Raw genomic sequence first — 24,134 nt, forward strand, 5'->3', positions numbered from 1 at the left:
TGCCGACCGGCAGGTCAGTAAAAGGCAGCTGCCCCAAAATATGCCCTTGGGGCACTGCCCGAAAACCACCGCCCGCGTTCAAAGGCAGGGCACCAAGGGGCACCGCCCGTCCAACACTGCCCTGTAGAAGGTAACTGTTTCTCTCTCCCTCTTCTCTTTCTTTCTTGTTTCTTTGAAAGGGAGTGTCTATAAGTATGTAAGGCTAAGTAAGAATACACCAATTGTCAGTATGTAGCTTGAAAATACCATTATCGTGTACCCCAAAGAGAATTTTACCTGTACTTGAATATCCTCTCTCTCGGAAACTCAGGTGAGTGTTATGTCATCACAGAAAACTTGACCGGGTAATAATAGCCGGCAAATAGCCGGACCATCAAAACCTGAATTTCAATGTACGACGAAAATAATCGCAACTTTGCGGAGAAAACGCACAATCTGGACTGTGCAGTGAGATTTTTTTCGATTGTGCGATTGAAATCGGAAATCGTGATTGTGCGGATCTCACAAAGTTGACTTTGCGACGAATATCCCCAACTGCGCGATACCATTTTGACTCTGCGGGGAAAAAATCCGCACAAAATCTCACAAAGTTGACTTTGCGACGAATGTCCCCAACTGTGTGACACCATTTTGACTCTGCGGGGAAAAAATCCGCACAAAAAATTCGCTTGATTTTTTGACGCGTTTAAGTACCATAACAGCTAAACAAACATTGAATCAGTCAGATTTAGAGAGAACAGTGTGAAGATGTTGACCAATATACTCACCAGTTTCCATACATTAGGAGTGATAGCTGCTCCGTGTAGCTGGCCGTCGAGGGAAAGGCAAGGACCGTGTCGGCGACGCGTGTCGTGGTCACCACCAGCCGGTTATCTTATCTGCCGGCCCGGGTGGTTGGCAACTCTCCGAAAACCTGGGCTTTGCTGACAATGAGCTGACTATTCTCAAAAATTCAGATGCTATCTGGGCTGACTCTGACCAATAGTGACATACATGATACTTGTCTGACTATTCGTTGACGCTCTGAGCCTGTCTGACCTGCTACTGATCAATTACTGACCATACGTTGTCAGATATTGTCAGACTGGGAGTTGCATTTCAGACACTCGTCAGACACTGATTTTTCTCTGCTCACGTGTGCGCAAACTGTTGTCAAATGTTCATTCAAATTCATGTTGATGTCTAATGATCAACACATGGTCGTGTACAGACCATGTCTCCCAGATTGACATTAGGTGGCCATCCATATCATGGGCCGAACAGAATCACCCCGGTTTCGTGGTGGACAGGGTCGGTTACTCTGGACGGAAAATAACCTTTTGATCGTTACAACCATGCCCCACCACAAACGAGTTTTGATAACAGGTGCAACCGGGAGACAAGGTCTCGCCGTTGTGCGCGCTCTTCTTCACAGCCAGAAAGAAAAAGATCCAGACAACGACAATTTCCATATTCTCGCTCTAACTCGGAATGCACGCTCTAAATCTGCGGAAGAATCCCTGGGAACTCTTGGAAACCAAGTCACGGTCGTCGAAGGAGATTTGAGTTCTGTGGACTCAATGCGAGGTGTGTTTGAGAGGTGGAAGGAAGAAGGGGGGATATGGGGTGTCTTTTCAGTCCAGGTGTTTCCTGGGTTGGGGGTGGATGCTATTGAGGAGGAGGCTCAGGGAAAGGTGCTGGCGCTCTTACTTATTCCCTCATGCTGTCAACAAGTCTCTGATTTTTTCTCACACCCATCTGTCTATCTTGATAGGTCATCGCAGACGTTGCACTCGAACATGGCGTAGCGTGTTTCGTTTATTCATCTTCAGAACGAGCAGAAGAGATTTTCGATGACGACGCACCGGAAGGTTCTTCTCATCTTGCAAAAGTCAGGATTGAGAGGCACATCAAGGAACTTGGAGAGAGAGGTCTCCATTGGACGTAAGTCTTTGCTTTTTTTTGTTCATTGGATTGAATTTGAGAAATCCCCATTCAATCCCCATTCAATTCCGATTTTCCCTGACAGGATTTTACGACCGGTCCGGTTCATGGAGAACTACTCAGGTCCATACGGTGCCATCACGTTTTCAGTATTCAAAGCCGGATTAAAGCCAACGACTGTGATGGATTTGGTGGTATGTTCAAGCTATACATGTCGTTTTCCCCGTTCAACTTCACCCAGGCCGCTAACGATGTGGGACGTATCGTGACCGGGATCTTCAAAGTGGGCTAGCTGTCCTCACCTTTCTTTTCTTTACCTCTTATCGAGTCGGACATTTCTTAGAACCCGGAACCTTATGACTCTCAAATCCTAGTTCCGCTCGGAGACCGTCTCACCTGCTCGAAACAAGAGGAGATATACCGGAAGACAACTGGCCAGTCGATTTCTCGAATTCCCAACTTCTTAGCGTTAGGTATATGGGCGTTGAATAAACATACACGGATCATGTGCGTACCACATATTATTTTTAGGATTCTCGTTATGCTAACCGGCGTCGAAACTTGAATTAGGCTTCAATCTATAGAAAGATTCTCAGAAGCCTACCTATCAGGGAAACTGCCACATATTGACTCGCAGGTTGCACTAGCCAAGACCACTTTCCGTGGGGAATTTACGAGTTTTGAAGAGTGGTCGCGAGAGCGTGGGCGTGCTACTAACCAGGCCGGGACTTCGAAGGATGGTGGTACAAGTACTCAGACTGAACCTCCGGCGGATTGGAATAGGATTTCGTTGTTTAAGTTATTTAGTGGGAGGCATTAGGGGTATGTCGTTTGAGTTTGGGTGTGAGCTTATTATATTTTTGTTTCCTGGTATGATAGGTGATACTATCACTTGTGGTAGTGTTTCTGACAGGAAGTTACACAACTTCCTGTGCTCTATTGACATCTACGGTTCCACCGAAACCCCAACGGTTTCAGTCGTCGAAAGGAGTCCAGGTCTCTCGACGAAGCATCTTCTTCTGATATTATCTGATTCCTTTCCTTCTTTTTGGTCCGAATGGATAAGCATGAACGGTATAGACTTACGGCCTTGACAATGCACTATTCACGAATGCACGGACGGGAACCAATAAGCTCGAGCGATGATATTTCTTGAGCTCACGACGAACAAATTTGATTCGATTCAGAACATCCTTACAGCGTGGAACAGATACAACAAATCATTAGGATGAAGTTTCTTTGACAAAGATTATTTATGGTCCGAGAAATACAAGCATTCAAGGCGTCAACTACTGTGTGGCGTATGGAATCCCCTTATCCGAATGGAAGCGGTCTGAGCGGTCGATTTTAAGGTGCGGACTCTGCGACACGGTGGAACGATTCAGGAGAATTGACCGTCTTCTTGCATGATTTTCTCTCTGGTATGGAGCGTTCGGATCTTTTTTGACCCTTGGACATAGGCACAACGGGATTCTACCAACGACCGACGACCGACACCTTCTTGAATGTAATGATGACATCCCTAATTGTAGTGATCTTTTTTATTGACGTACTGATTCAGCCTGTTCGGTATGTGTTTGAATTAGCAGTACTCTTTGAATGTTCAGAACAAGTGTTTCAAGCCTTCGCGCGTCGGCGGGCTAAGCACGTGCTGGGAACATTTACCGAATATAACGTTTCCGCCCATCGCGTTGTCACGTAGCGTGACACTCCTTGTCCCGAACTTGCATCTTTGTTCTACATCCAGGTTCGCGCTCTCAAAAGGCATATTCAACTCTTTTTTGCAGCCGTTGTTCCCCTCTGGGCTTAAAATTTCATTGTTCTCTTGGTGAGTCCACATCGAATTTAGGGGGAGTAACGGAAATCTCACGTTGTCAGTTAGAGAGACCCTGGAAGTCTGAAAACGGAATATAAAGAAACCGTTGGCGACCTACAAAACTTCCATCTTCAACACGTCTGCAATGGTCCGCATTTCAACGCTCTCGAACCAACTTTGGATGTCTGCCAGGTCGCATTCCGCCAAATCGCCACTCGTTCAAGTTCAGCCATCCAACGAGAACATTCCACCTCCACAGTTGACGGAGACACATTCTTTATCGTCTCTCTTCACTTCACCACCATCACGCTCGCGAAAGGGTTCCACATCGTCCGTGGCGACTATCAAGTGTTACGGAGAAATCTCTACAGAAAAGAAGAAGCGTCCGAGGGAGAGCACGGATGGAGGTCGTCGGACGAGGCAGCGAACTGCCTCGACCGCCTCTACCGACACTGTCATTGATGGTCCCGGGCCGTCCTGTGTTCCTTTCCCTTCATCACCGCCGGCGCCAGAGAATGTTACGAAATCACAACATTCAACAAGATCATCATCTCCGAGGCGCCACTTATCAGCGCCGAAGCCTCTCTTAATCCCGACTCGAGCTGCGCCCTCGGTCCCAATCGTCACCAAAGTAGCTTCTGTTCACAACCCCAAACCCCCTATGAACGAAGCCGCTCGATTTGAACCATTCCCCGAATTACTATCCTCCTCCCCTCAAAATCGCAGTTGGTTGGACCACCTTGATTCCTCTTCTATATCAGACGCCGACTACGACCTTTCTATATCGTTCTACAAACGCCAACCTCACTTTGATGTATGGGATTTGGATGACGAGTATGTTTTTCCGATCCGTTACCTTTCTCAAAATCGCGTATTAACTTTCTATATTTTGCAGCGTCTGCATTGGGATTCCCGCACGCATCCACATGCTCGATGAACCGGATGTACGGTTCCTGGACATCACCTGTCAGTCCTACGAACATCCGTTTCCCCACCCCTATCACCTCCAAGCAGAGCCTGAATATACTGTTTCATTCAGAGGCTATCATCGAACATGGACCAACGGGCCAGAGACCGAGCTGAATTTGACGAAAGGGATTGTCGTATGTCCGAGATGGTTTAACGACATCACTTGCCGATCCGTGGAGAGGATTGTTACGTCTCGCCGCGGCGTGTTGCCACCTGATTCTGATTGTTCTCCTGCACCGCAGGTGGATGGGAATCAGGATGTGAAAAGGAGGTATATCAAAATTTTGATACCTATACCGATGAAGTTGATTCGGAAGGGAAATGCGAGAGTTTTTAGGGTTGAGGTCAAGGCTGGGAGGGTTCCGGTTGAGGGGTATGGGTTGGAAGAGGTTGGAGGTGCTGAAGCGGAGGTGGTTGTGTCGCATTTGGGGAGTGAGTTTGAGATGGGGATGAGAGGGAAGGCTGTGTAGAGCTCTCTTGTTCGGGATCTGGCTTTTCTTCGTGCTCGCTGTCGTTGTCTTGTACTAAGTTTTTGCTTTTCTTTCTTTCTTTCCTTCTTTCTTATATGTTTGCTCTTGCCGTCGAATGTAGCGTTATAACCCACTACTTCTCCCTCGCTCCTTATCATTATCATCCACTATTCATCATAGCTCTCATGCACCCCTTGTATACAGTTGCACGTTCCTTTGATATTCTCGTCGTAAGTACACAATAATAAGTAACAGTAGTTATCGTTCTAGTTAATATCCATAATTATGATACATGCATGGTAGAATAGAATTGAAATGCTCTACCCTCATCGATAGGATGATGCCGAGTTCTTACTTCTTCAATCCCTCTAAGGGAACGAACCAGGATCATCTTTCTCAACCTTCCATTGGGACTTCGTTCGTCCATCCCACTCGCGCGGATCATTAATACGGAGACGGATCGGGCTTTCGGGAAATTAACAGTCAACTTCGTCATTCCTAAGTGAAATGCAAAAATAGTGAAACCTTGGTTGTTTAGTGCTCCTTTCCACTTGGCAGGGGAGTGAAAAGTAACAGCAACGTACTATCACAGTGAATCATCGACTCAGGCCCGTTACATGCGTTCTGCTTACTTGACAAGGGGAGTTGCACTGTAACGTTCGGAACGAAATCCGATTCGTTTCGGTAGCTTTATATACGATTTTACAGAGGACCGGAAATTCGTATTGACCTGAGGAACTAGAAGGTCCTGAAGCGAATTGTGGAGGTGTCACACTGAGTATACTGAGTTATTGAGTTACTGCCAGCATGAACGAATAAGACTCGTTGAAATCGAAGCTTCAATACATTGCAAGTCCTGTTGAGAATGGTACTTCGCCCGTCACTGCCACTGCATTCCTCCTAGGGTGAGCCCTAGATCGGTCTTGAGTCGATCGGTAGTATTCGATCCAGGTACACGTCCCATAAACCTGTCAAACCTGTCAAGCGTTGTCTGTCATAGATAACTGGGATTTGCCGTAGATAAACATATGTCGGCCGGCTCTCCTCCGTTGGCGACGCCTGGCCAAAAATTCCTGTGACGACGTGTCACTTTTACGTGGCCTTCGCGTTGTGCCTCGCGACTTCAGTCTGTCCTTGAAGCTCACTCAAGATGTTTCTCTGCCATTCGAAGAGCAGAATTATGCTACGGATCGAGCTCTTTTGCGATTCCCGTCTCATGAAAGGTATGCTTCTACGTACTCTGCTGTCCTTTGACGCCAGAATTGAAGTGGTCCGACTCTTCTCTAGTTCAGTGCAGACAACAACTTCTGCCATCGTAAATAACGAATCTTTCTCTGTCTGCCAACTCATTCGTTCATTGGACACCTTCGCCGAGGAGTTCTGCCAATGGCAGGGGATCGAAGCGGTTTTGTCGGGGCAGAGAAGATGTAGTTGTCGGCATTTAGGATTGTCTTGGTGAGTACTGACTGTGCGTTACTCCTTTGTTTTCTAGTCCCTCACTTACCCTTGCGTCGACATACCTTTTAGTTCCCATCCGAATGTCTCGCCTCACGCTACAAGACCTTCTGAATCCAACGCCTTCCACCCCGAGTCCATCCAATCAACGGCAGAATTTACAAGTTGTCGATTCTACTAATTCCAGCCCTACAAGTTCGAGTCCAGACATTCCTGCACACTTGGACAACTCGGACAGGCAACTCACACATGAAAACTTACGGTTAAACAGGAAGACTACACTTTCCAAAGTGTACCGTCATCGCCTCGCCGCAATCGTAGAATATCCAGAGACTGGCTCCACTGCTGATCACGCGGTCGGACATGTGTTCGAGCTGGACCCCATGTGCTGGTATAATCCAGCGAATGACTTCGCCTACTCTCGGGGTGACCCTCGTGGGATTGATAGGAATCCAAGTACGGTACCCTTATTGGTTAGCTCTCAAACAGGACAGCCTGTGCCTTGTACGGTACGACATTCAACTTGTACGTAGAATAGATCACTTTAAATCAACATTTTCCTTACAATACATGACGAAAAGGTCAAGGGGTCAAAGTATGCCCGTACTATCCAAAGGAGTCCATAGAATTAGCAACCCATTCAGCTGCTTCAAAAGACAGATTGCAAGAAAGCCTCCAGCGAGAGCGCTTGCAGCGTCTCGCGTCGTCTTCACCTTCGAAGAACACCTTTACTCGTACCTCTGCCTATCTGGCGGCTCTTGTCAGAAGTGGATGTCGGTCTATCGCTCATGAGCCGACTCAATTCAACGCAATGGAAGAAATGGTTCGGGTGAGCAGGCTTGAGCGTCAACTATTGGTTCAGAGAGGGCGTGTAACTACGGAAGGTCAATGTGATGGCCGACTTGAGTTCACATATCTATTTGATGGTACCCCAGTTGTAAAGTACAAGCTACACCAATCCCTGGAATACTGGTTTCTGACTGTGGGTGACTTGCAGGTGCGAACATCATTCGGTTTATAACCGGGATCACTTCTTCGATGCGACTATTGCTAGTAGCTCCCTCAACTTGGAGTATTTAGAGGCAGTTTTATGCGAGGACGAGGATGAAATTGAGAGAATTGAGTTGGATGTCGAAGCTCTCGGATACGGGCCCAGGAGCGAATGTTATTACATGACAAATGCATCATGTCAAAGAGTTTACTGTCGTAAGTTTCATTATTGCGGTATCAATGTATGAGGTGCTCACTCATAGTACGTATGTATCACTAGCTCAAAGCCATCGATCATTGGAAAACGGTCATCTCGAGCAGCCTCTCATGAAAGACATTGAATGTACCGTCACTTTCAGGGAATATGAACCTTTGGAAGAATACCGAACTGATTGTCCTTTCCAACTGGTTGTCAGCCGAGGATCTCATACTCACCCTATTCCCCGACTCAACAAGACCCCCACCTTAGTCCGTTATGAATTGATTGAGCTCCTCCGCAAACTAGATGCAGATCTACCGGACCTAACACCCCGAAGTTTCCTTCGACATCCAACTATAATTGCTTACCTCCAGGACCGATTCCCATTACTCCGTTCACCAACAATCTCCGACCTCCACATCTCTCTTTCAAACCGAAGTCATCTTAAGGTTTACATTGATGCTATAAAAAAGGAGAGATTTCCCGAGGGTACCGGATGGAAAGGTAGGTATTCATGTACTATTTTCTCATCAATCTTGAATCACCCACCGATGTTTTCTCTTTGCGGATATATTAGGCCTGCTTCATCTCAAAAAGCAGCAAGACTTGCTTTTAGATCCAAGTGAACACTATATACGTATCGTTAGAGAAATCCCATTTGAGACCCACAACGACGATGTAGAGGAGGTTTCAGAGGCTGCCGAACTTGGTCAAACTGAAAATACCTTGAAAATCGTGGTCTGCATAACTACAAATGGAAGCCGGAGGCTAGCCTCTGCCTCCGACATTCAGAGTGATATAGCGTTCCAGCGGGTACTCTCATTCTACGAATTTGAGTTGGCTGCTCTTGAACGTGACACAAACACCAGTAAGTTCTTATGTTATTTGTTATAGTTCTGGTGTTTGATTTCTGGGTCTAGCCGTAACGTTTTGTCGAATCTACCTGACACGAAAAAATGCCCGCGCCCATTGCATTGCGTTAGCGGCGATTGACGAGATATTGGAAAAAGATATTGGCCGTAGCCTTCAATTCAGACATATTCATGGCACGCACGTCAATGATTATGGGAAGGGTCAGTTTATTCTGAATTGGGTGGTTGATCAGGATCGTGGGCAAGCTTTAGGTGAGTTTCTTGTATGAATGTACATTCCAATTATCATGTCTCACTGCATCACGACTGCAGGCATTGGCCTTCGGTTGCAGGAAATCTCTCAGCAGCATCCAGGAAAGTATGATTTACATGAGCCTGCAAAACGGCTGATTGATCTAGGACCATATGACCATCTCGCTCGTTTTCTTTCACTTTGTACCGTTCATTGGGGCCGGAATATCCGAGCCGCACGTGTGTCAGAGGAGGTTCGAAATTTAATGCGAAGCTTGGTTTGTATTAATCATTCTGACTGGGACGGAACTCTTCAAGCCATCCGAAACCTGGGCGGGAAAGCTGGGGCAGGTACGTTATACAATGTTGATGAATATCTGTTGTACGATGTCAAGCACTAATCTGGATTGTTGACAGATTGGCTTGCAGACAAAGAATCTTTGCCGTTTGTTTTTCCTGCCATCTGTTGGGAGAAGAGTTATATTCCCTACGATATATGGGTCTCTCGTGCACATTCTACCAATACGGCGGAGGCGGCACATCGAGACATCAATCGTGAAGGGGTTCAATGCACCCTCGTCGGTGCTACAAAAAAGGCCATGCAATTTGATCACCTCAAGTTGATTTCTCTCCAGGTTTGCCTATCTTTATCTAGTTTCATCGTAGTACCGATATTTACTGTCCAACAATATAAATCAAACAGGCATTCGAGGAAAGTGGCATTAATGAGACATATAATTCTAAGCATTGCTTTGAGAATGCTCTGAAAGGTGTCAAGAAACGAAGTGAGTACTTATTTTGAGTCCAGACAAGCATCCAGTACCATGTACTAACTAGTCATTATGTTGTTCAGGTCATGCTCGAATCAAAGGCCTCAAGAATGACGACACAAAAATTCATGCTCATAACCGAAAACTACAAGAATGTTCTCAAAAATTACATGCTGCCGAAACTAATACTAAAGAAGCACATGCAGCCCTCAGTACAATTCACACCCAAACACAGCCGACACTTTATGCAAAGGCATACCAAAAGTGGGAGAAATCTCGGAGTGTGGAGGAGAAATTACGGCGGATTTTTGATAAACAGGTAGAGGTGGGGAAGGGTCTAATCAAGAGGGGAACTGGGAAAGTGAACATTTTGCTACCCGAAATCAGTAAATAAAAAAGCTAAATTTTTCGAAAATAACAAAAATTGAATCAGCCAGAAAAGTCATGAAGGTTCGGATTATCATTGAGAGCAAGTGTACAAAGCAGCTCACCTTAGAAGTGACAGCTGAGCCCACAATAAAATCAGCAAAAATTATTGCAAGTGCGGGAAGCGGAGTGATGCATGATATATTGATGCGCCCACATGTTGTATGCGCTTGACACAGTTTAGGTCACACAATAGATACATTGCAGGCATCTTTATATTAGGTTGGCATATGAGTATACTACCAACAAAGCACAAGAAATGAGTCAAGAAAATTATGGAGTTATATAGATTATTACACTGAAAGTGTGGGCAAGAAACAAATTATACGGTGGACTACAGTACTCGGCGACACCAAGAAGTAACCGAACAATACATTCAGTCAGCACGTCCTTTGCCCTTGCCTTGGTAAGGCACCACCGCCTGCGACCCTTCCTCTCCCGAAGCCTCTGATTCCATTTCCCCCAAAGCTATGCAAATCAAACACAGACCATCTTGTGTCTGATGAGCTTGATGAGCATCGAATGTTCGTACAAGGAAGCAGTTCTTGCATGTGATGATTGCTGTACGTGCAAGTATCCAAAGGTCCAACGGTAGGCCAAGGCGAGAATTCCACATTGCGAATAGCATTCCTACGGTGGTTGGGAGTAGGGAATCCTTCTTCCGAACTGCCGATGGGAGATTTTGCCGTAGATCAGAGAGCCGGTTGTTAATGTGAGGGTCAAGAGAAACGACTTGACGGACTTTAAAGAAACTATTAGTAAACTATATAATAGAACTGGGTTGAAACTCACCGATGTCGTCCGAGGAGCTATTCATGCAATGTCCCTCTTGGATATGGGACATGAAAGCAGTAGAGGAGTATTCACAAACACAGGCCGGACACACTCTTGATGTCTCCACGAGGGTCCGAAAGGCACCAGGTATAACACCGGTAATGCTGTTGAGGTCCTGGATGAGGCGTCCGGAAGGAGTGTCGTGAAAGTCCATGTGCATAAACAAAATGCTTGGGTGCATATCCTCATATGGCTTCAATCTTGGATGGACCTTCTTGGAGACGGTACCAGGCCAGGCCGGATGAAGTTGGGGGTACCCTAGACCTTTGTCGTGAGAACATGAGAAGGTAGTAACGAATAAATCTTACCATGAAAAATTTCATCCTCCTCGCATTGACGGAGATTAGCAATGAGATCCATATCTGAGAACATTTAAGCCGACTTTGGTTTCGAGAATGAAGGGCAAGACTGACCGTAATTTTTTCTGGCCGCCATTTCTTTGATGGTGAATGGAGTCTTCTTCGTTGCAAGCGGCTGTGCTTTCTCAGGCGAGGAAGAGCCAAAGTTCGAGGAGTTCGAGGATGAGGACCTTTGATTCAGCGAATACTGTGTAATTGACGAGTTGGTCCCGGGAGATGAGAGAGAAAAATAATCTGAGATCCGGGAGGATGAGGCAGACGATGAATCAGTGTGGCAAGTATTGAAGTGAGCGGTTGAAAAGATATCTGGAGTGCGGATAGAAAGCAGGATGTCTGCTATTAGCAGGTTGATGAAGCGCACTCGGGATTGTGAAAGAGACTTACCAATTTCATCCTCACTGTTCTCATCTTCGTACGGTTCTAATGTTTGGACTCCGTCATATGGAATATCCACTAAAGCATCATAATCAGACATCTCGCACTGCACCATTAAGAAGTGTAGACTTACTTCCATAGACACAGCCTGGATGGCCTCCAGTATACCGATATTTTGTCTTGCCGAACTTGTGTACTGTAGTAACCTTCATTGTGCACTCTTCGCGTGTGCGCCATCTGTTCAAAATGTCTGGACAGACAGGAACTTCGTAGCCGGGAGACCCCTCATAGCTGGGGGGTGCAACAGTTTTCATAACACCTGACTTCAAGAGTCTCATGGGGCTACAGATGGCGTGAGTGTGAGGGAATGTCAGCGAGTAATGAACAGACTTACGGATCCAACACCTCCCATGACATGATTTCTGGACGAAACGTTACAATATTCCCTTGTGTAACAAGCTCCCTTTGCGACCTGAGGAGCTGATATTGCAACTCGCCATGAGGATCCTGCTGATAGACGTTGGACTCGAAATTGAAGGTAGGGTCAGGAGCTCGAGTCTGGCGAGTCCGGCGGCGAGTAGCGTATGGATGAAACTGAGAGAGCGAATGGTGACAAGAGGATGTAAAGTAACTGTTCTTGGGCATAGTAAGCAATATGAAGACCTTGAGACTTGAGAGCAAATCGGAGCAACTCACCTTCTTTTAAGCAGTGATACCATCCCTACCCGTACATTGTATTGACTCGAATATGCACAAAGTGTGGATTATTCTTGAGGCCTTTAGGTCTGGACTCGTCAATACGCCGAACTGAAAGGCGGAAGAGACAGACGGAAAACGAAACAAAAAAGAAGTTCGTAGATCCCCTCGGAAGAAACAGGATGGTGACACTCGTCACGAGTAAAAAAACGGTTGGTATATGTTTGTTTCCACGGCCGTGATTTCTTACTTTTCTAGGTTTATCTGTCGGGACGGCCCACTTTGTCTAATCTGGCTGTTTATCTATCCCGATATAGCCTTATCTATTGCTGTCAAATACGTTCGGTTCCTTTTTGATGGATCGAATACTACCAATCGACACCATTCCCGCCCTAGATTATACTCTTATTTATATTATTCTAAAAGTCCCGCAGCTTCTATCAACAGGTACATAGATATGAATATAGTTGACCCTCATCGCACTGAGCTTCTGTCAACAAGTCCGTTATTGTAAACTCCCTGCAATGGAAGAAGATCCCACGGAAGGTACAAAGGCCAATCATCGGCCGCGTGGTCAAGTGGGGGGACTCCGAGCAAATAACGATTGGCTCAGACCGTCCGAGAAGGAAGAGGGTGTCCAGTGGCGGACACCCAACATCGGTTTCGCTCGGCCGAAAAGGCACTAGCCGGGATCCTCATTTCCGGAATATGCGACGCACTCGGGGGCCGGGCCTCCAGCCGACAAAATAGTTGCGCCGAGCATGGCTCTACCCCGACGGCACGCTCATTTTCTCGCTGCTCTCTATCGACACTCGACATCTCCCGGCTAAATATTTCGAGTCAAGTCGTCGACTCGAGCTTCCAAAGTCTGCTTACATACCATGTTCAGATTGCTCTTTCTGCCGGATTCGCCGTGCCGAGCCGTGACTTGATCCCACGCCTCAATTCCGGACCGCCTTCCGGAGTGGACTGAGGTAGGCACCGTTTGACCGCGTCCCCTTCATCTCACCCCTTCATCTCACCCACTGACATCGTTTGTTCATTGCCAGTCAACGTTTTCACAGGATGCTGACGCAACCTGAAACGCTAGTTCTAAATGTACGTGTTCCTAGTGCTAACTTCAGTAAACCACTGTCGATGAACTGAATCAGCTTATTCACTTCATCTCGTACACCCCGCAATTTCCATTCACTTAGAGTCTTCTTTTCAAGGTACGTCTCAGTCATCGCCAAGGCCTAAAGCCGGTCTAAAAATAAGTTTGTATTCCAGAGACGCAGTTCTATAAATTAGAAGACGCGTTGTGAATGACGTGCTAAATTCAAATTCATGAGGACATAAGGACGGCGAGTCAAGCGCTTTTTTTTTCAACAGTCGATTATGCTTACTCCCACCATCCTAAGCCTACTAGCGGTATTCAACTTCTGGGAGCCTTTCATTGCGGCCCAACCTACAGCACCGATAGTTAACCTAGGCTACGCGCGATATCAAGGTGTATTCGATGGGACCACAAACATAACAAGCTTTTTAGGCATGCGGTTCGCTGCAGCCCCAGTTGGTTCGTTACTACTATCCGTTTTCTTCCGACTTTCGGGTCTAGGAATTCAAATCTAACGCATAGGAAAACTACGCTGGCAGGCTCCTAACCCACCTCTAGACGAGAATGACAAGGGTGTTCAAAAAGCCGACACTCAGCCTGCACAGTGTTCTCAAGCCGAACAAGGCTATGCCGACAGGAACCCATTCCGGTTGAACAGTACTGGTCATCACAACAGTGGCGTTGAAAGACGCCAATCTGGAGATGCTCCGACAGTACCTCCCACTAGCGAGGACTGTTTGTTCCTGAAGTGAGTCCTTAGTGAACGGGCTTGATCGTTTTCTTATTCGTCCTTTCTAGCGTTCAGTACCCTGGTAATACTGTGCCTATTACGGGTTTACCCGTCCTCGTGTATATCCACGGTGGAGGGTGAGTATAGGTTCATTTTTCGCTGGAACACATAGTTTTTTCACTGACAATTCGCGCTCGAAAGATATGTTTTATCAGGCGCTAGTCTCTATGATGGCTCTTATCTTATCGAACAATCAAGCCACGAAGACATCGTCGTGGTTCTGCAGTATCGCCTCGGACTTTTCGGTACGGATTCATTTCCTGAGCATTTTTAAACCTGACACATGACTCTACGGTTCGTTCCTAGGTTTCCTCGCAGGTAAAGAGATCAAAGAAGATGGAGCTCTCAATGCTGGATTGTGTATGTGCCCCATTGACCATTTCCGATCTCGCCTTTGTCGACTTATGGCTGGATTACTTCGCAGTGGATCAGAACTTTGCATTTCGTTGGATCAGACAACATGTACGCAAGCCATGACTCTTACTTTAAAACACAAGGCTCGAGAACCGATTTTCTCTTCCCCCTAGATCTCGAAATTTGGTGGTGATCCCGAACGTGTGACGCTTCTAGGGAAATCGGCTGGTAAGTAAAATAAAAACCATGTTCCCTTCAACTTGTTTTGATTGTTTTCATCTTCCCTTCATCTAGGCGCTGGGTCGGTCTTGCAACACATCATTGCAGAGGACGGAAAAACCAGTCCACAACTGTTCCGGGGAGCTATCGCCATCTCACCTTTCTTCCCTCCGCAGTACAAATATGACGAGAGAATTCCGAAAGTCAGACTCACTTCGAGGTTTTCGGTGGTTTACCGTTTTTAACTTGCCGATTTTATAGGCATTGTACAAACAGGTTGTTAATGAGGTCAAGTAAGCCCGCGCCCCCGTCGGTTGTTTTTAGTAGAGTCTCACCCTTTGCGTAGCTGTACATCCGCTCAAGACACTTTAGCATGTCTCCGGAGCGCAGAAACCACGGCCCTACAAGATGCCAACGCGAAGATGGTTCTGGAAGGATTCTACGGGACGTATACTTTCGTGCCTGTGGTTGATGGAGAATTTATTACACGGCGACCCACGGATGCTTTGAAGCGAGGTAAAATCAACGGGGTGAGTAGCGAGTTTTTCAACTCCGAAATCGACTTTATATCACTCACTTATTGATATAAAGGAATTCCTATACGCCGTGAACAATGCTGAAGAAGGAAGTATCTATGTGAATACCGCTGCGACCAACCCATTGGGTGCGGGAGACTTTGCTGCTCAGCTGTTCCCTACTCTCGGGTCGAAAGAGGTAGCAGCGGTTGATAGGATTTATAGAGACATGGGATCGCCTTTTGATCAACAGAATCTTATTATTGGAGATGGTAAGTTTTATAAACATATGTTCAATCCCGTATTTTCTTCCCTTGAGAAAATTCCTTTCCGCTGACGACCCGTCCCCGCTTTTTCTCAGCCACGTTCATATGCCCCGCGTATTATCTATTGGATACGTTTGGGGATCGAGCTTTCAAGGTAAGCTCATTTATAATCCACCACCCCGCACCCCACACCCTGAACTATTTAAAAAAAATATTCTACTCGTAACTCAACCCTGCCCCCTCTCTTTCTCCCGGTCCCGCCAGAGTGAATTCGCAGTCCCACCCGCTAATCATCTAAATGACATCCCATACTATTTCCCCAGGTAAGAGTAACCATTAGCTCAACTTGAAAGTCGGAATTGAATAAACCGTATAAACTACCCTTTTTTCTCACCCCCTTCCCCCCTCTCCCCCTTCCCCTAGCGCCTCGAGTCTAACACCCATCAACTTCAACAACACCGATTTCATCGAAGCTTTCGTTCGTTCCTTTGTAGACTTTACTGTCTTCCTTGACCCAAATGTTAAAATCAACGCGTCGACTATCACGCCGGAATGGGGGTTGTATCGCAGTAATCCCGGGGGCGTTGAGATGGTGTTTAATAAGACGGCTGCTGGGGGAGAGGGAGAGGGGGAGCCTGATATACGTGTGGGGAGGAGTGATGGGGCATTGTTGGATCGGTGCAGGTGAATTGAATTCCCTTTTCCTTTTTTTTTCTTGCTTTTTTTGTTTTCAAGTGGATAAAGTTGACCTTTTTCAATCATGTTTTTGCAGGTTCTGGCGGTCGATTGGGGCGGTTACTGGGCAGTGATGTAGTAGTTTAGGATCGTACTCATACGTTAGTGAATCTTTATTGTAATAAATTCCTTGTTACATTGAAAACATAAGTACTTATATATATCTAGGAAATAAACGTATCGACACGAAATGATGAGACTTAGAACGGGCTTGACAATCTAATTCCGAGTTGTAATACCTACACAGGTGGAAGCTGAAATCCCAGCCTTGACGTGTTTAACGGAATGATCGCTTTCAAGGATTTACTGGGTAGCAGGAATGTTAGGACACTTTGCGGGCTTCCGTCAAGATTTAAATGATTGATGCGTGGCGTGTAGCGAGTACACATATCGTTAAAGTTACAAGAACCGACAACCGAGAATCCACGGATGGAAGGCACGCAGTTACTGGAGCCCGGGCCATCATAGTACTTATTCTTTCAACTTCCACTCAAGCCATAGTAGCCCTGGGTGTCACCTTCAAAGGAAGCTGCGCAACCCCTTCTATATCCTTCCCTTCGACCGAAGGCTTTACCAAAGTGACTAATCCTGGACCTCCTGCTTCGATTTTCACATCCGGAGAGATAGAAAACTCGTATCGTTCGAGTAAACCCGTTATGATAGATTGGATTTCCATTACGCTAAGCAGAGAATTAAGAGTTGATTCGATTGAAAAGGAGTAAACGTACGCGAATCGCCAGCTATAAAGGATAATTAGTGAGTGGCCGGCGTAGGGGAAGAAAGAACCAAATATGCTGAGTTACTCACCCGATACAACCTTTCGGCCCGCCACCTAAAATATTGAGAGATAATTAACAATGCGAAGGCCCAAAAAAACATAATGAAAATTTAAGAAAGTCACTCACTAAACGTCAAGAGGTTCGCGAATAATCCGACTTGTGTTTTCGTCTTCGTGCTCGAGTCGATCACCTCGAACCGTTTAGGATTCCACGAATTCGCATCTTCTCCCCATATATTCTGTAATCTGAAAAAAAGAGAGGTAAAGAAGAGCTTTCGTCGTACGAAGGAAGAGGGAGAACTGACCTGTTATAAGTCGAGATATCCACCTTAATCCTCTGTCCCTTTCCAATCGGTACTGCTTCAATCCTTTTTCCATCCTTACAAAAAATGGGGAATTCGAGAGGGAGAACGTCGTCTTTCGATGCTTCCCTTTCAAGCGTGGGTACTACAGGACGAAAACGTAGGGCTTCCTGTTGTAAGATACGTTGATGCGTGGGACGGTCACCGATGATATTGAGTAACGAACCTTGATAACCAAAGTAAAATGATTCATCGAATCATATTCTGAGCTGGTAAAACCCTCCGGGTTTCTTTCCCGGAGTTGCTTGATCTCCTCATACACCTTCGCCTGATCTTCTGGATGAGCTGCGAGCTCGTAGAGTATCCATGATAGAGTATATCCCGTGGTATGGTGGCCAGCTTGAATGAGAGTGCTAAACGATGTATTCATAAATGATCATTATTGTAAAAGAGAAAGTGCCACTACTCACGACATCTGCGCCAATATCTCCTCTTCACTCAACCTCTTCCTCGGATCTTCTACCCAATTCGCACGTACTAGGCCGAACGTAAGTAGGAAGCTCGAGAATCAATACAAAAACAGAACCAAGGATACTGAGAATGTCCTTCTCCCTTCCCGTCCCGATCGCCGGCGCTCCGTCATTCCCATTGTCAACAGTACGATGATCCAAGTACAACCCAGCCTCCTTCAGAACCTCTCTCGCTCTCTCAGTCGATAGTCGCAGATACCGTTTAATCACCTTCTCCGTGGACATCGGGAAGTGATCCCCCTGCCACGATGAGACTGACTCTGGGATGTACCGCATGATGGCCTGAGCTAGTGTTATTGTTGGAGAGGAATCTTCGCCGAGTTTCCTGAAATGGGTAAGAGTTGGAGGAACGAGCAGATGGACGGGTAACGGGACAAACGTACTCGATGTCATAGAGCGCTTTCGTTAGCTCGTTTGGTTTGCCTTCGAGGGCATCGAAGTGGTAGTTAAATGCGCCTTTAAGAGTGAGGGCGTAGTTGAGATTGTGAAACGATGATGGGCGAACGGGTATACTAACTTTCTCCAACGATGTCAAGCGTCATTTTATGGAGCCATGGTATCACATCGATGGTTTGACTTTTGCCCTGAAGTGCGTTGTCCCATTTCTCTGAGAGCTGGGAGTCCGAACACAGGTCAGCATTGTGACCCGCAGAAGTGCTATCGTGCTTGTAAATCAAACGTACGTAGTTGACATGACTCTGGAACAAGGGAAGGAACTGTCGCATGTGATCCATTGAGAAGGCGGGACTCAATACTCTTCGGTGTCTTTTATGATCTTCCCCTGGAAGTGAATGAGAACCAACGAACGTTTATCATTTTGTAAAACTCACCTTTCACCCAAAGTACCCCTCTCCCAAAGATCATCTTGATCAGTCTCCTAAGATCTGCAGCTTCAGGATAATCTTGCAACGATTCTTGAAGTACACGGTGTATCGCTCGTGGATCTGATATCACCAGTACGTTTTCCTGCTCATAGCCAGGGGAGTCAGTTCTCGGGCATTAAAGAGAATGGTAAAGGCGTACTCCAAAACAGCCGGGAAGTTTATAAGCTGTTCCATACTCCTTTGACCATTGGAATAAGACTTCATCGACTCTCTTCGTTCGTAAATCGTGCTCATGGCCTGAGATAACACCAAATCAGAACCGAACATGAATTCCGAATGCATGACGAGCATACCCAACAGATAAGACGAAGCACGTGGGCCTCTAAGAGCGTTGAGAGCGCTTCGCCGCTTGATGAGATATAAAGAAGAAAACAGAATGAGGGAGAAGGCCGTGACAGCGAGGTCGACTCGACTGAGTACGAGCATAATGGTGGGTTTAATGCGACGCTGGTCACGACTTGGACCACCATGAACCTCATGACACGACGTTTAGAATTCCGACAATGGTAAGCTATAAAATAGACGTCCCCATGAGCGCCACCTGTTGACCACTTAAATAACTCACCTAGATTCCCAGATTCCGCGGCGCCTCCTCCTAACCGGGTTCTATGACTTTCAAACACTTTAAAAAGATCCGCTTGTATTTCTTGAGTTTTTTGCTCTCTTGAACGTTAAGCAGTCGGAACTACATGGTGGTGAAAAACAAGCTGCTTGGCTTTGACTAGTGTTTACATCTCAAGCGCGGGCCGGAGAACGCCCCGAGCCGACTTACAAACGAGCTTTAGGGCCGGTCAGTTCTATTGGCGCTTTTACTACCGCTGGCAACGTTCCCTACGGTCGGTCTCATTCGCTCACTTGAATCGTAGAGCTTCTCCCCTTCTGAAGAAGTGTCTTTAAACTAACACCACACGAAATTCTACCCATTCTTGAAAGAACTCGAACTTATATATCGTACTCGTTACCAGATGAAACTCGAATCTGATGAACAGGGAGAACGGGGTTCAACACGGAGTCAAAGGGCAGGTTTTGAAAGGGTTCGGTGTATACAGCTGTAAGTCAGCACGAAGTTTGCGTACGGTTTTTTGGCCTTCCTTCTCGTTCCAACTAACTTCGTTTTAAGAAGAGTTCTGTCAAGCACCAAATCACAACAAGTCCTATACAGTCGTGACTCACCTCGGTCACTTCACTTGCTCTAGGTCTCGTCGCATTGCCCTTCAGATTCTGAGCAACCGCTAACTTCGCCTTTACGCTTTCACCAATCACTTTCACTGAAAATGCCTTCTTTTCGTGCCAACTCCCTCCCTTGTCACCTCTTCGACAATGTCCTCTTCTAGGTACGTCAACCCTACTTTAGACGGCCTACCGTTAGCAGCTGATGTCGCTGACCTGAGCAGTTGACGCCACGAATGTGAATACCAGGGGGTGGTTGGTGTCCTGTGTGCTGAGGTGCCCGGTAATCGTTGAAATCCGTGAGTATCCCGTTGTGTTCTCTACAGCTATGTTGTGTGTTCATAATCTCCGTTCTCTTTTCGGAGGACTTCTGTTGACCCCCTCACCACGAACGTCAAGGCCGTGATCTATGGAGCTGCAGTTAGCATGCAAGCGTTTATTGACTCCAAGGTCAACTTGAACGTCGTTCCTGGCGCTGATATTTCTCGAGACGCGGAGCTGTTGTCAATTGAAGACTTGACCGTGAATCTCACTGGTGTAGTTGAGGTTAGTGTTACGACAAAGGTTTCTTCATAATTATGCTCACCTTTTGAGTTCTTCAACTCGTTCTCGAAGGCAAACCCGTACTCAGCATCACCGCCGAACTTTGTCGGGCCTTCAAGCTTCAAGACGTACTAGCGTCCCTCTCGCTGTGTCCCTCTCGCCCTTTCCTCGCCCTTCCTCCTTCCAGGCATGCTGTACCATTGTTGTTAGCCTCGCTGTTGTGCTTTCGGCCTTCGTTACTTCAGTTCTTAGTTTTTGCTTACAGTCGCTCTCTAATCGTTCAGATCGGATAAATTTGTCATTTTTGGGGGGGTTTAAATGAGGAAGCGGTCCGATGTTGCTATTAACCCGGTGTGTCGGGAATGGGTTGACGTGTTAATCTCCGACATTTTGACGGGATCTAGGTTCTGTAGCCAACACGGTCACGGACTCACGGTGCGCAGTTAAGTACTCTTTGCCTTCCTTGCATTCATATCTTGCATCATCTAACCAATGAGGTACCCCCAGGTCAATAGAAGTTTATTGACGTCGTTTTTCTAGAGACCTAAAACACTTCGAAGTACACCCACCCGTCGAACAGTGACCCTTCGTACGTTTTTCTCCCACAATTGTGGGAAGCAAAGGTTGACATTCTCACATAGCTGACATTTGGTTTTGGATATGTATATGTTTGCCTGTGTCAGCGAAGAGTAACTGATTCAAACTGTATCCATCATACGTGGATTCGATGTCCTTCGTCACCCAATGAGCTTGAAAACCTAAGCGCTCAGTCATGTGGATGTGATCCGACTCATCCGAGGAATCTAGCTAGACGATGTATGTCGGGGATTATAGGTAGGTATCCCACCCAGCGCCCCGGTTATTTAGGCTCTACTTGTCTCAGCATCAGCGCATCAACGCGTTGGCAGCAACTCACTATCACTGATACCGTCTTCAGTAGGTTAGTCTCTTAAACTCCAAGCTCCCCTATCAATAGCTGCCATGTGTGTGGAAGCCTTCGGGGCCAAAAGTCGAAGGAATCTAGTACCCTTCCAATTTCAGGAACTATACTCTGTCTGGTATGTTGCTGTTATGCAAAGTCTCATGACCTGGGATTTCGGGGACCTTGGCAAAAAAATGAGTACACGAAAGGCAAAGCGACAGGCGTGCCACATTTCAACGTACCTTACGCTTGTTTTGATCATATAGGTATTAATGGGTGCCACCGGTCTTTCTACATAACTGGGTGCCTTCCCATCGACGGGTATACTGTATAACCCCCGCTACTCCGAGGCGTGTATTTTTGACGGCTGTTGGCATCCGATCGGGAGAAGGTCTGTGGATCATTTATGTCACGACAGGTGCCGTTTTCCCTTCTCACGAGTGGGTAGATATAAGATATGCGACCATGTCACCATGGGCCTCTCTCTCTTTCCTCTACTGTAACAGCGATGGGACCAAGACATATGCCGATCGAAGAAGTAAGTCCCCCTCAGATTGTCTTCCGTTTGAGCTGACGGGGTCCAATAGGGGCAGTTCATTTCTCTATGGGTAGGTTGACACTTTGTTCTTCATGATTCTACTCTCATTTGTGAAATGCGTCAAGATGGAATCTTTACTCTTCGGTGAGTCGTATCTTTCTCATGCGTCAACGCACTCCGTAGAACCACTAATATAATGGTACTTAGGCATCAACACCATTCTGTTTATAATATGTTTACACATTCTCCTAGTGTCTCCAGAGCGCTCAAGGCGTAAGGTCATTCTGGCCACGGCTACTGCAATGTACACGCTATGCGCTGCACACGTCGTGGTCAGTTTCATTCGCGGTATCACTGCGTTCTTTGGCTCTAAACAGGGCGCTTTGGCTTACTACGGTCAAGCTTGGGTTTGGAGTAATGTGACCAAGCAGGCTCTGCATACCACCAACATGTACGTGCCTCTCGTGCACTTTTTTTTCGGAAAACCTTGGGATACCCTACTGACTAGTAAACTTTGAGTGAAATAGCATAATTGCGGATTCTCTTCTGGTGAGTGATTTTCCGTTATGACAGAGTTTGGCTTAGCTCATGGACACAACTTAAACAGATCTACCGATTGTATATTATCTGGGAACGCGCATATTGGATTGTTGTGCTTCCAATCCTCCTCCTCATTGGTTCCTCGGGTAAGAATCTCACCCCCTAAGAGAAGCTCCGAGAACTAAGCCAACCTTTAGCATCCAGCTACACGGCCACTTATATATTGGCATGTATGCCGCCTGGTCAGAGCGCATTTGATACCAGCGTTCCCGACTTTTGTATGATGGGTTATGCCTTTTCCTTTGCTACCAATATTATTGTCACAAGTCTCATAGGTACACGGTAATTTTTTTAAATGTCCTAAAAGTAATATTACTGATCAAAATCTCATCAGCTGGACGTATTTGGTGGAACGCTCGCCAGGTTTCCAATCTCCTTGGAATTTCTCATGGACCGCTGAGGTTCTACATCCGAGCAATAACCTTAATGTGCGCGTCCTGTCCTTTCATCACTCTCTTTCGAGTTTCGACTGAGGATAACGCCTCATAGCGTCGAGTCGGGTGCTATATTCTCAGCCTCCGTCTTGATCCTCGTCGTGTGCTACTCTTTGAATCTTGATGCACAGACTGTGGTGCGTGTCTCGACCTCTATCATTGTATACCACATTGGCCCGAAGACCAAGTTCTAACGCCGCACCAACGCCGTTTCATAGTTTATATCCGATTCTATTGCCCAAATTACGGTGAATACTTCGAAGGGTCCTCCGTCTTACATTGTTGCTGACTTGCGGGTCTCTACTAGGGGATAGCGCCAACCTTGATTATCGTTCGAGCTGGCATGGGTTATTCTGTGAACTCTGATCAAACAAATGAGTGTTTTACCTCGATACGATTTGTGAGGAATGGTACAACGGATACTTTATGAGGGGGCATTAGAGATAAGATAATAACTTGTATTACAACCCAGTGTATTCCTAATTATTTGTAATTCACACCTAGACTAACTGCGGTCGGAATTCTTTGGTTCGAGCTTGCAATAATAATTCTTCGGCAAGAAGCGTTAAGGAGTATTGGGAGAGTATCAGCTGGGTGAAAGCTGGCCTTTTGAGACTTTGAACTTTAGCCATACTGTATGACCGGTCCGAGCGGTGCGACGGTTCCCGTCATGACCTGCGTGACTGCTGACCAGTGACCAAACTGTGACCCGCACATCTTGGAAGAACGCTAACTTCTACTTTGCTTCTACTCTCCAATCCCTTTTGAAAAAATTGCTGGTAGACCCCGCACATGATGCTTCTCGGGTCGAACGGTCATTCAACTACGATTCTCCTGTAAGTGGCATCCTTTATTCATGTCCGATTCTTCTCCCAAGGTTTGCGCCCCGTTGACACCTATGGTAAGCCTGAAACTTCGATTGCCCATGTCACTATACTCATACATATATAGTCGTCACTGGTCATCTTTTATAGTACTACAAGCTTATTATTTACGTTCCGACTTCGAGGCAAAACGATCTTGGTTATAGCGCAATATTTCCCCGTTTGTAAACAAATCTGCCAGGTATAGCG

General features: G+C 46.4%; 8 protein-coding genes across 8 annotated transcripts; 6 read left to right on the top strand and 2 right to left on the bottom strand.

The window, feature by feature from the left end:
• Nucleotides 1-1,334: 1,334 nt before the first annotated feature.
• On the top strand, nt 1,335-2,743 carry E1B28_006922 (uncharacterized protein; the record flags this gene model as incomplete). Its single annotated transcript, XM_043151626.1, has 6 exons — nt 1,335-1,673; nt 1,754-1,923; nt 2,009-2,117; nt 2,165-2,206; nt 2,267-2,430; nt 2,494-2,743. 6 exons carry the CDS (start codon nt 1,335-1,337, stop codon nt 2,741-2,743), a joined length of 1,074 nt encoding a protein of 357 aa, XP_043009706.1.
• An 887-nt stretch (nt 2,744-3,630) lies between these two features.
• E1B28_006923 (uncharacterized protein) lies at nt 3,631-5,506 on the top strand. The gene is made up of 3 exons (XM_043151627.1): nt 3,631-3,751; nt 3,806-4,573; nt 4,635-5,506. The coding sequence occupies exons 2-3, from the start codon at nt 3,885-3,887 to the stop codon at nt 5,176-5,178; spliced, it is 1,233 nt and encodes a 410-aa protein (XP_043009707.1). The 5' UTR covers nt 3,631-3,751; nt 3,806-3,884; the 3' UTR covers nt 5,179-5,506.
• Nucleotides 5,507-6,294: 788 nt separating this feature from the next.
• Nucleotides 6,295-10,089, top strand: E1B28_006924 (uncharacterized protein; the record flags this gene model as incomplete). The annotated part of the gene is made up of 12 exons (XM_043151628.1): nt 6,295-6,401; nt 6,466-6,633; nt 6,706-7,158; nt 7,215-7,575; nt 7,631-7,839; nt 7,904-8,326; nt 8,400-8,690; nt 8,743-8,946; nt 9,007-9,276; nt 9,343-9,560; nt 9,629-9,710; nt 9,779-10,089. The coding sequence occupies exons 3-12, from the start codon at nt 6,717-6,719 to the stop codon at nt 10,087-10,089; spliced, it is 2,811 nt and encodes a 936-aa protein (XP_043009708.1). The 5' UTR covers nt 6,295-6,401; nt 6,466-6,633; nt 6,706-6,716.
• A 408-nt stretch (nt 10,090-10,497) lies between these two features.
• E1B28_006925 (uncharacterized protein) lies at nt 10,498-12,334 on the bottom strand (the record flags this gene model as incomplete). The annotated part of the gene is made up of 7 exons (XM_043151629.1): nt 10,498-10,862; nt 10,914-11,213; nt 11,264-11,317; nt 11,369-11,650; nt 11,699-11,767; nt 11,823-12,031; nt 12,084-12,334. The coding sequence occupies 7 exons, from the start codon at nt 12,332-12,334 to the stop codon at nt 10,498-10,500; spliced, it is 1,530 nt and encodes a 509-aa protein (XP_043009709.1).
• Nucleotides 12,335-13,762: 1,428 nt separating this feature from the next.
• On the top strand, nt 13,763-16,367 carry E1B28_006926 (uncharacterized protein; the record flags this gene model as incomplete). Its single annotated transcript, XM_043151630.1, has 15 exons — nt 13,763-13,940; nt 14,004-14,229; nt 14,280-14,348; nt 14,413-14,516; nt 14,578-14,631; nt 14,696-14,733; nt 14,799-14,853; nt 14,920-15,047; nt 15,106-15,137; nt 15,191-15,374; nt 15,436-15,631; nt 15,721-15,779; nt 15,890-15,948; nt 16,049-16,309; nt 16,361-16,367. 15 exons carry the CDS (start codon nt 13,763-13,765, stop codon nt 16,365-16,367), a joined length of 1,650 nt encoding a protein of 549 aa, XP_043009710.1.
• A 327-nt stretch (nt 16,368-16,694) lies between these two features.
• E1B28_006927 (uncharacterized protein) lies at nt 16,695-19,557 on the bottom strand. Its single transcript, XM_043151631.1, has 14 exons — nt 19,420-19,557; nt 19,148-19,365; nt 18,994-19,091; nt 18,801-18,936; nt 18,654-18,751; nt 18,488-18,584; nt 18,354-18,426; nt 18,027-18,295; nt 17,911-17,977; nt 17,667-17,853; nt 17,444-17,610; nt 17,266-17,384; nt 17,089-17,192; nt 16,695-17,040 (listed from the first exon to the last, which is right to left on the bottom strand). Exons 2-13 carry the CDS (start codon nt 19,278-19,280, stop codon nt 17,164-17,166), a joined length of 1,473 nt encoding a protein of 490 aa, XP_043009711.1. The 5' UTR covers nt 19,281-19,365; nt 19,420-19,557; the 3' UTR covers nt 16,695-17,040; nt 17,089-17,163.
• Nucleotides 19,558-20,352: 795 nt separating this feature from the next.
• Nucleotides 20,353-20,702, top strand: E1B28_006928 (uncharacterized protein; the record flags this gene model as incomplete). The annotated part of the gene is made up of 3 exons (XM_043151632.1): nt 20,353-20,357; nt 20,390-20,570; nt 20,640-20,702. The coding sequence occupies 3 exons, from the start codon at nt 20,353-20,355 to the stop codon at nt 20,700-20,702; spliced, it is 249 nt and encodes an 82-aa protein (XP_043009712.1).
• A 1,244-nt stretch (nt 20,703-21,946) lies between these two features.
• On the top strand, nt 21,947-23,491 carry E1B28_006929 (uncharacterized protein; the record flags this gene model as incomplete). Its single annotated transcript, XM_043151633.1, has 11 exons — nt 21,947-22,027; nt 22,077-22,097; nt 22,153-22,171; nt 22,235-22,478; nt 22,555-22,576; nt 22,635-22,713; nt 22,765-22,902; nt 22,962-23,055; nt 23,117-23,198; nt 23,280-23,309; nt 23,369-23,491. The coding sequence occupies 11 exons, from the start codon at nt 21,947-21,949 to the stop codon at nt 23,489-23,491; spliced, it is 933 nt and encodes a 310-aa protein (XP_043009713.1).
• Between the last annotated feature and the right edge of the window lie 643 nt (nt 23,492-24,134).

The sequence above is a fragment of the Marasmius oreades genome, chromosome 4 (genome assembly GCF_018924745.1).
Source record: "Marasmius oreades isolate 03SP1 chromosome 4, whole genome shotgun sequence".
In the NCBI taxonomy this organism is placed as follows: Eukaryota; Fungi; Basidiomycota; class Agaricomycetes; order Agaricales; family Marasmiaceae; genus Marasmius; species Marasmius oreades.

Bases quoted from the DNA above. Each gene is read 5' to 3' on its own strand.
- E1B28_006923 (XM_043151627.1), top strand. From the start codon at position 3,885: ATGGTCCGCATTTCAACGCTCTCGAACCAACTTTGGATGTCTGCCAGG. The intron at 4,574-4,634 runs GTATGTTTTTCC...TATATTTTGCAG, and splicing joins GTATGGGATTTGGATGACGA to CGTCTGCATTGGGATTCCCG.
- E1B28_006927 (XM_043151631.1), bottom strand. From the start codon at position 19,280: ATGCTCGTACTCAGTCGAGTCGACCTCGCTGTCACGGCCTTCTCCCTC. The intron at 17,854-17,910 runs GTGAGTAGTGGC...TACATCGTTTAG, and splicing joins GAGATATTGGCGCAGATGTC to CACTCTCATTCAAGCTGGCC. The intron at 17,385-17,443 runs GTCAGTTCTCCC...TCTTTTTTTCAG, and splicing joins GATATCTCGACTTATAACAG to ATTACAGAATATATGGGGAG.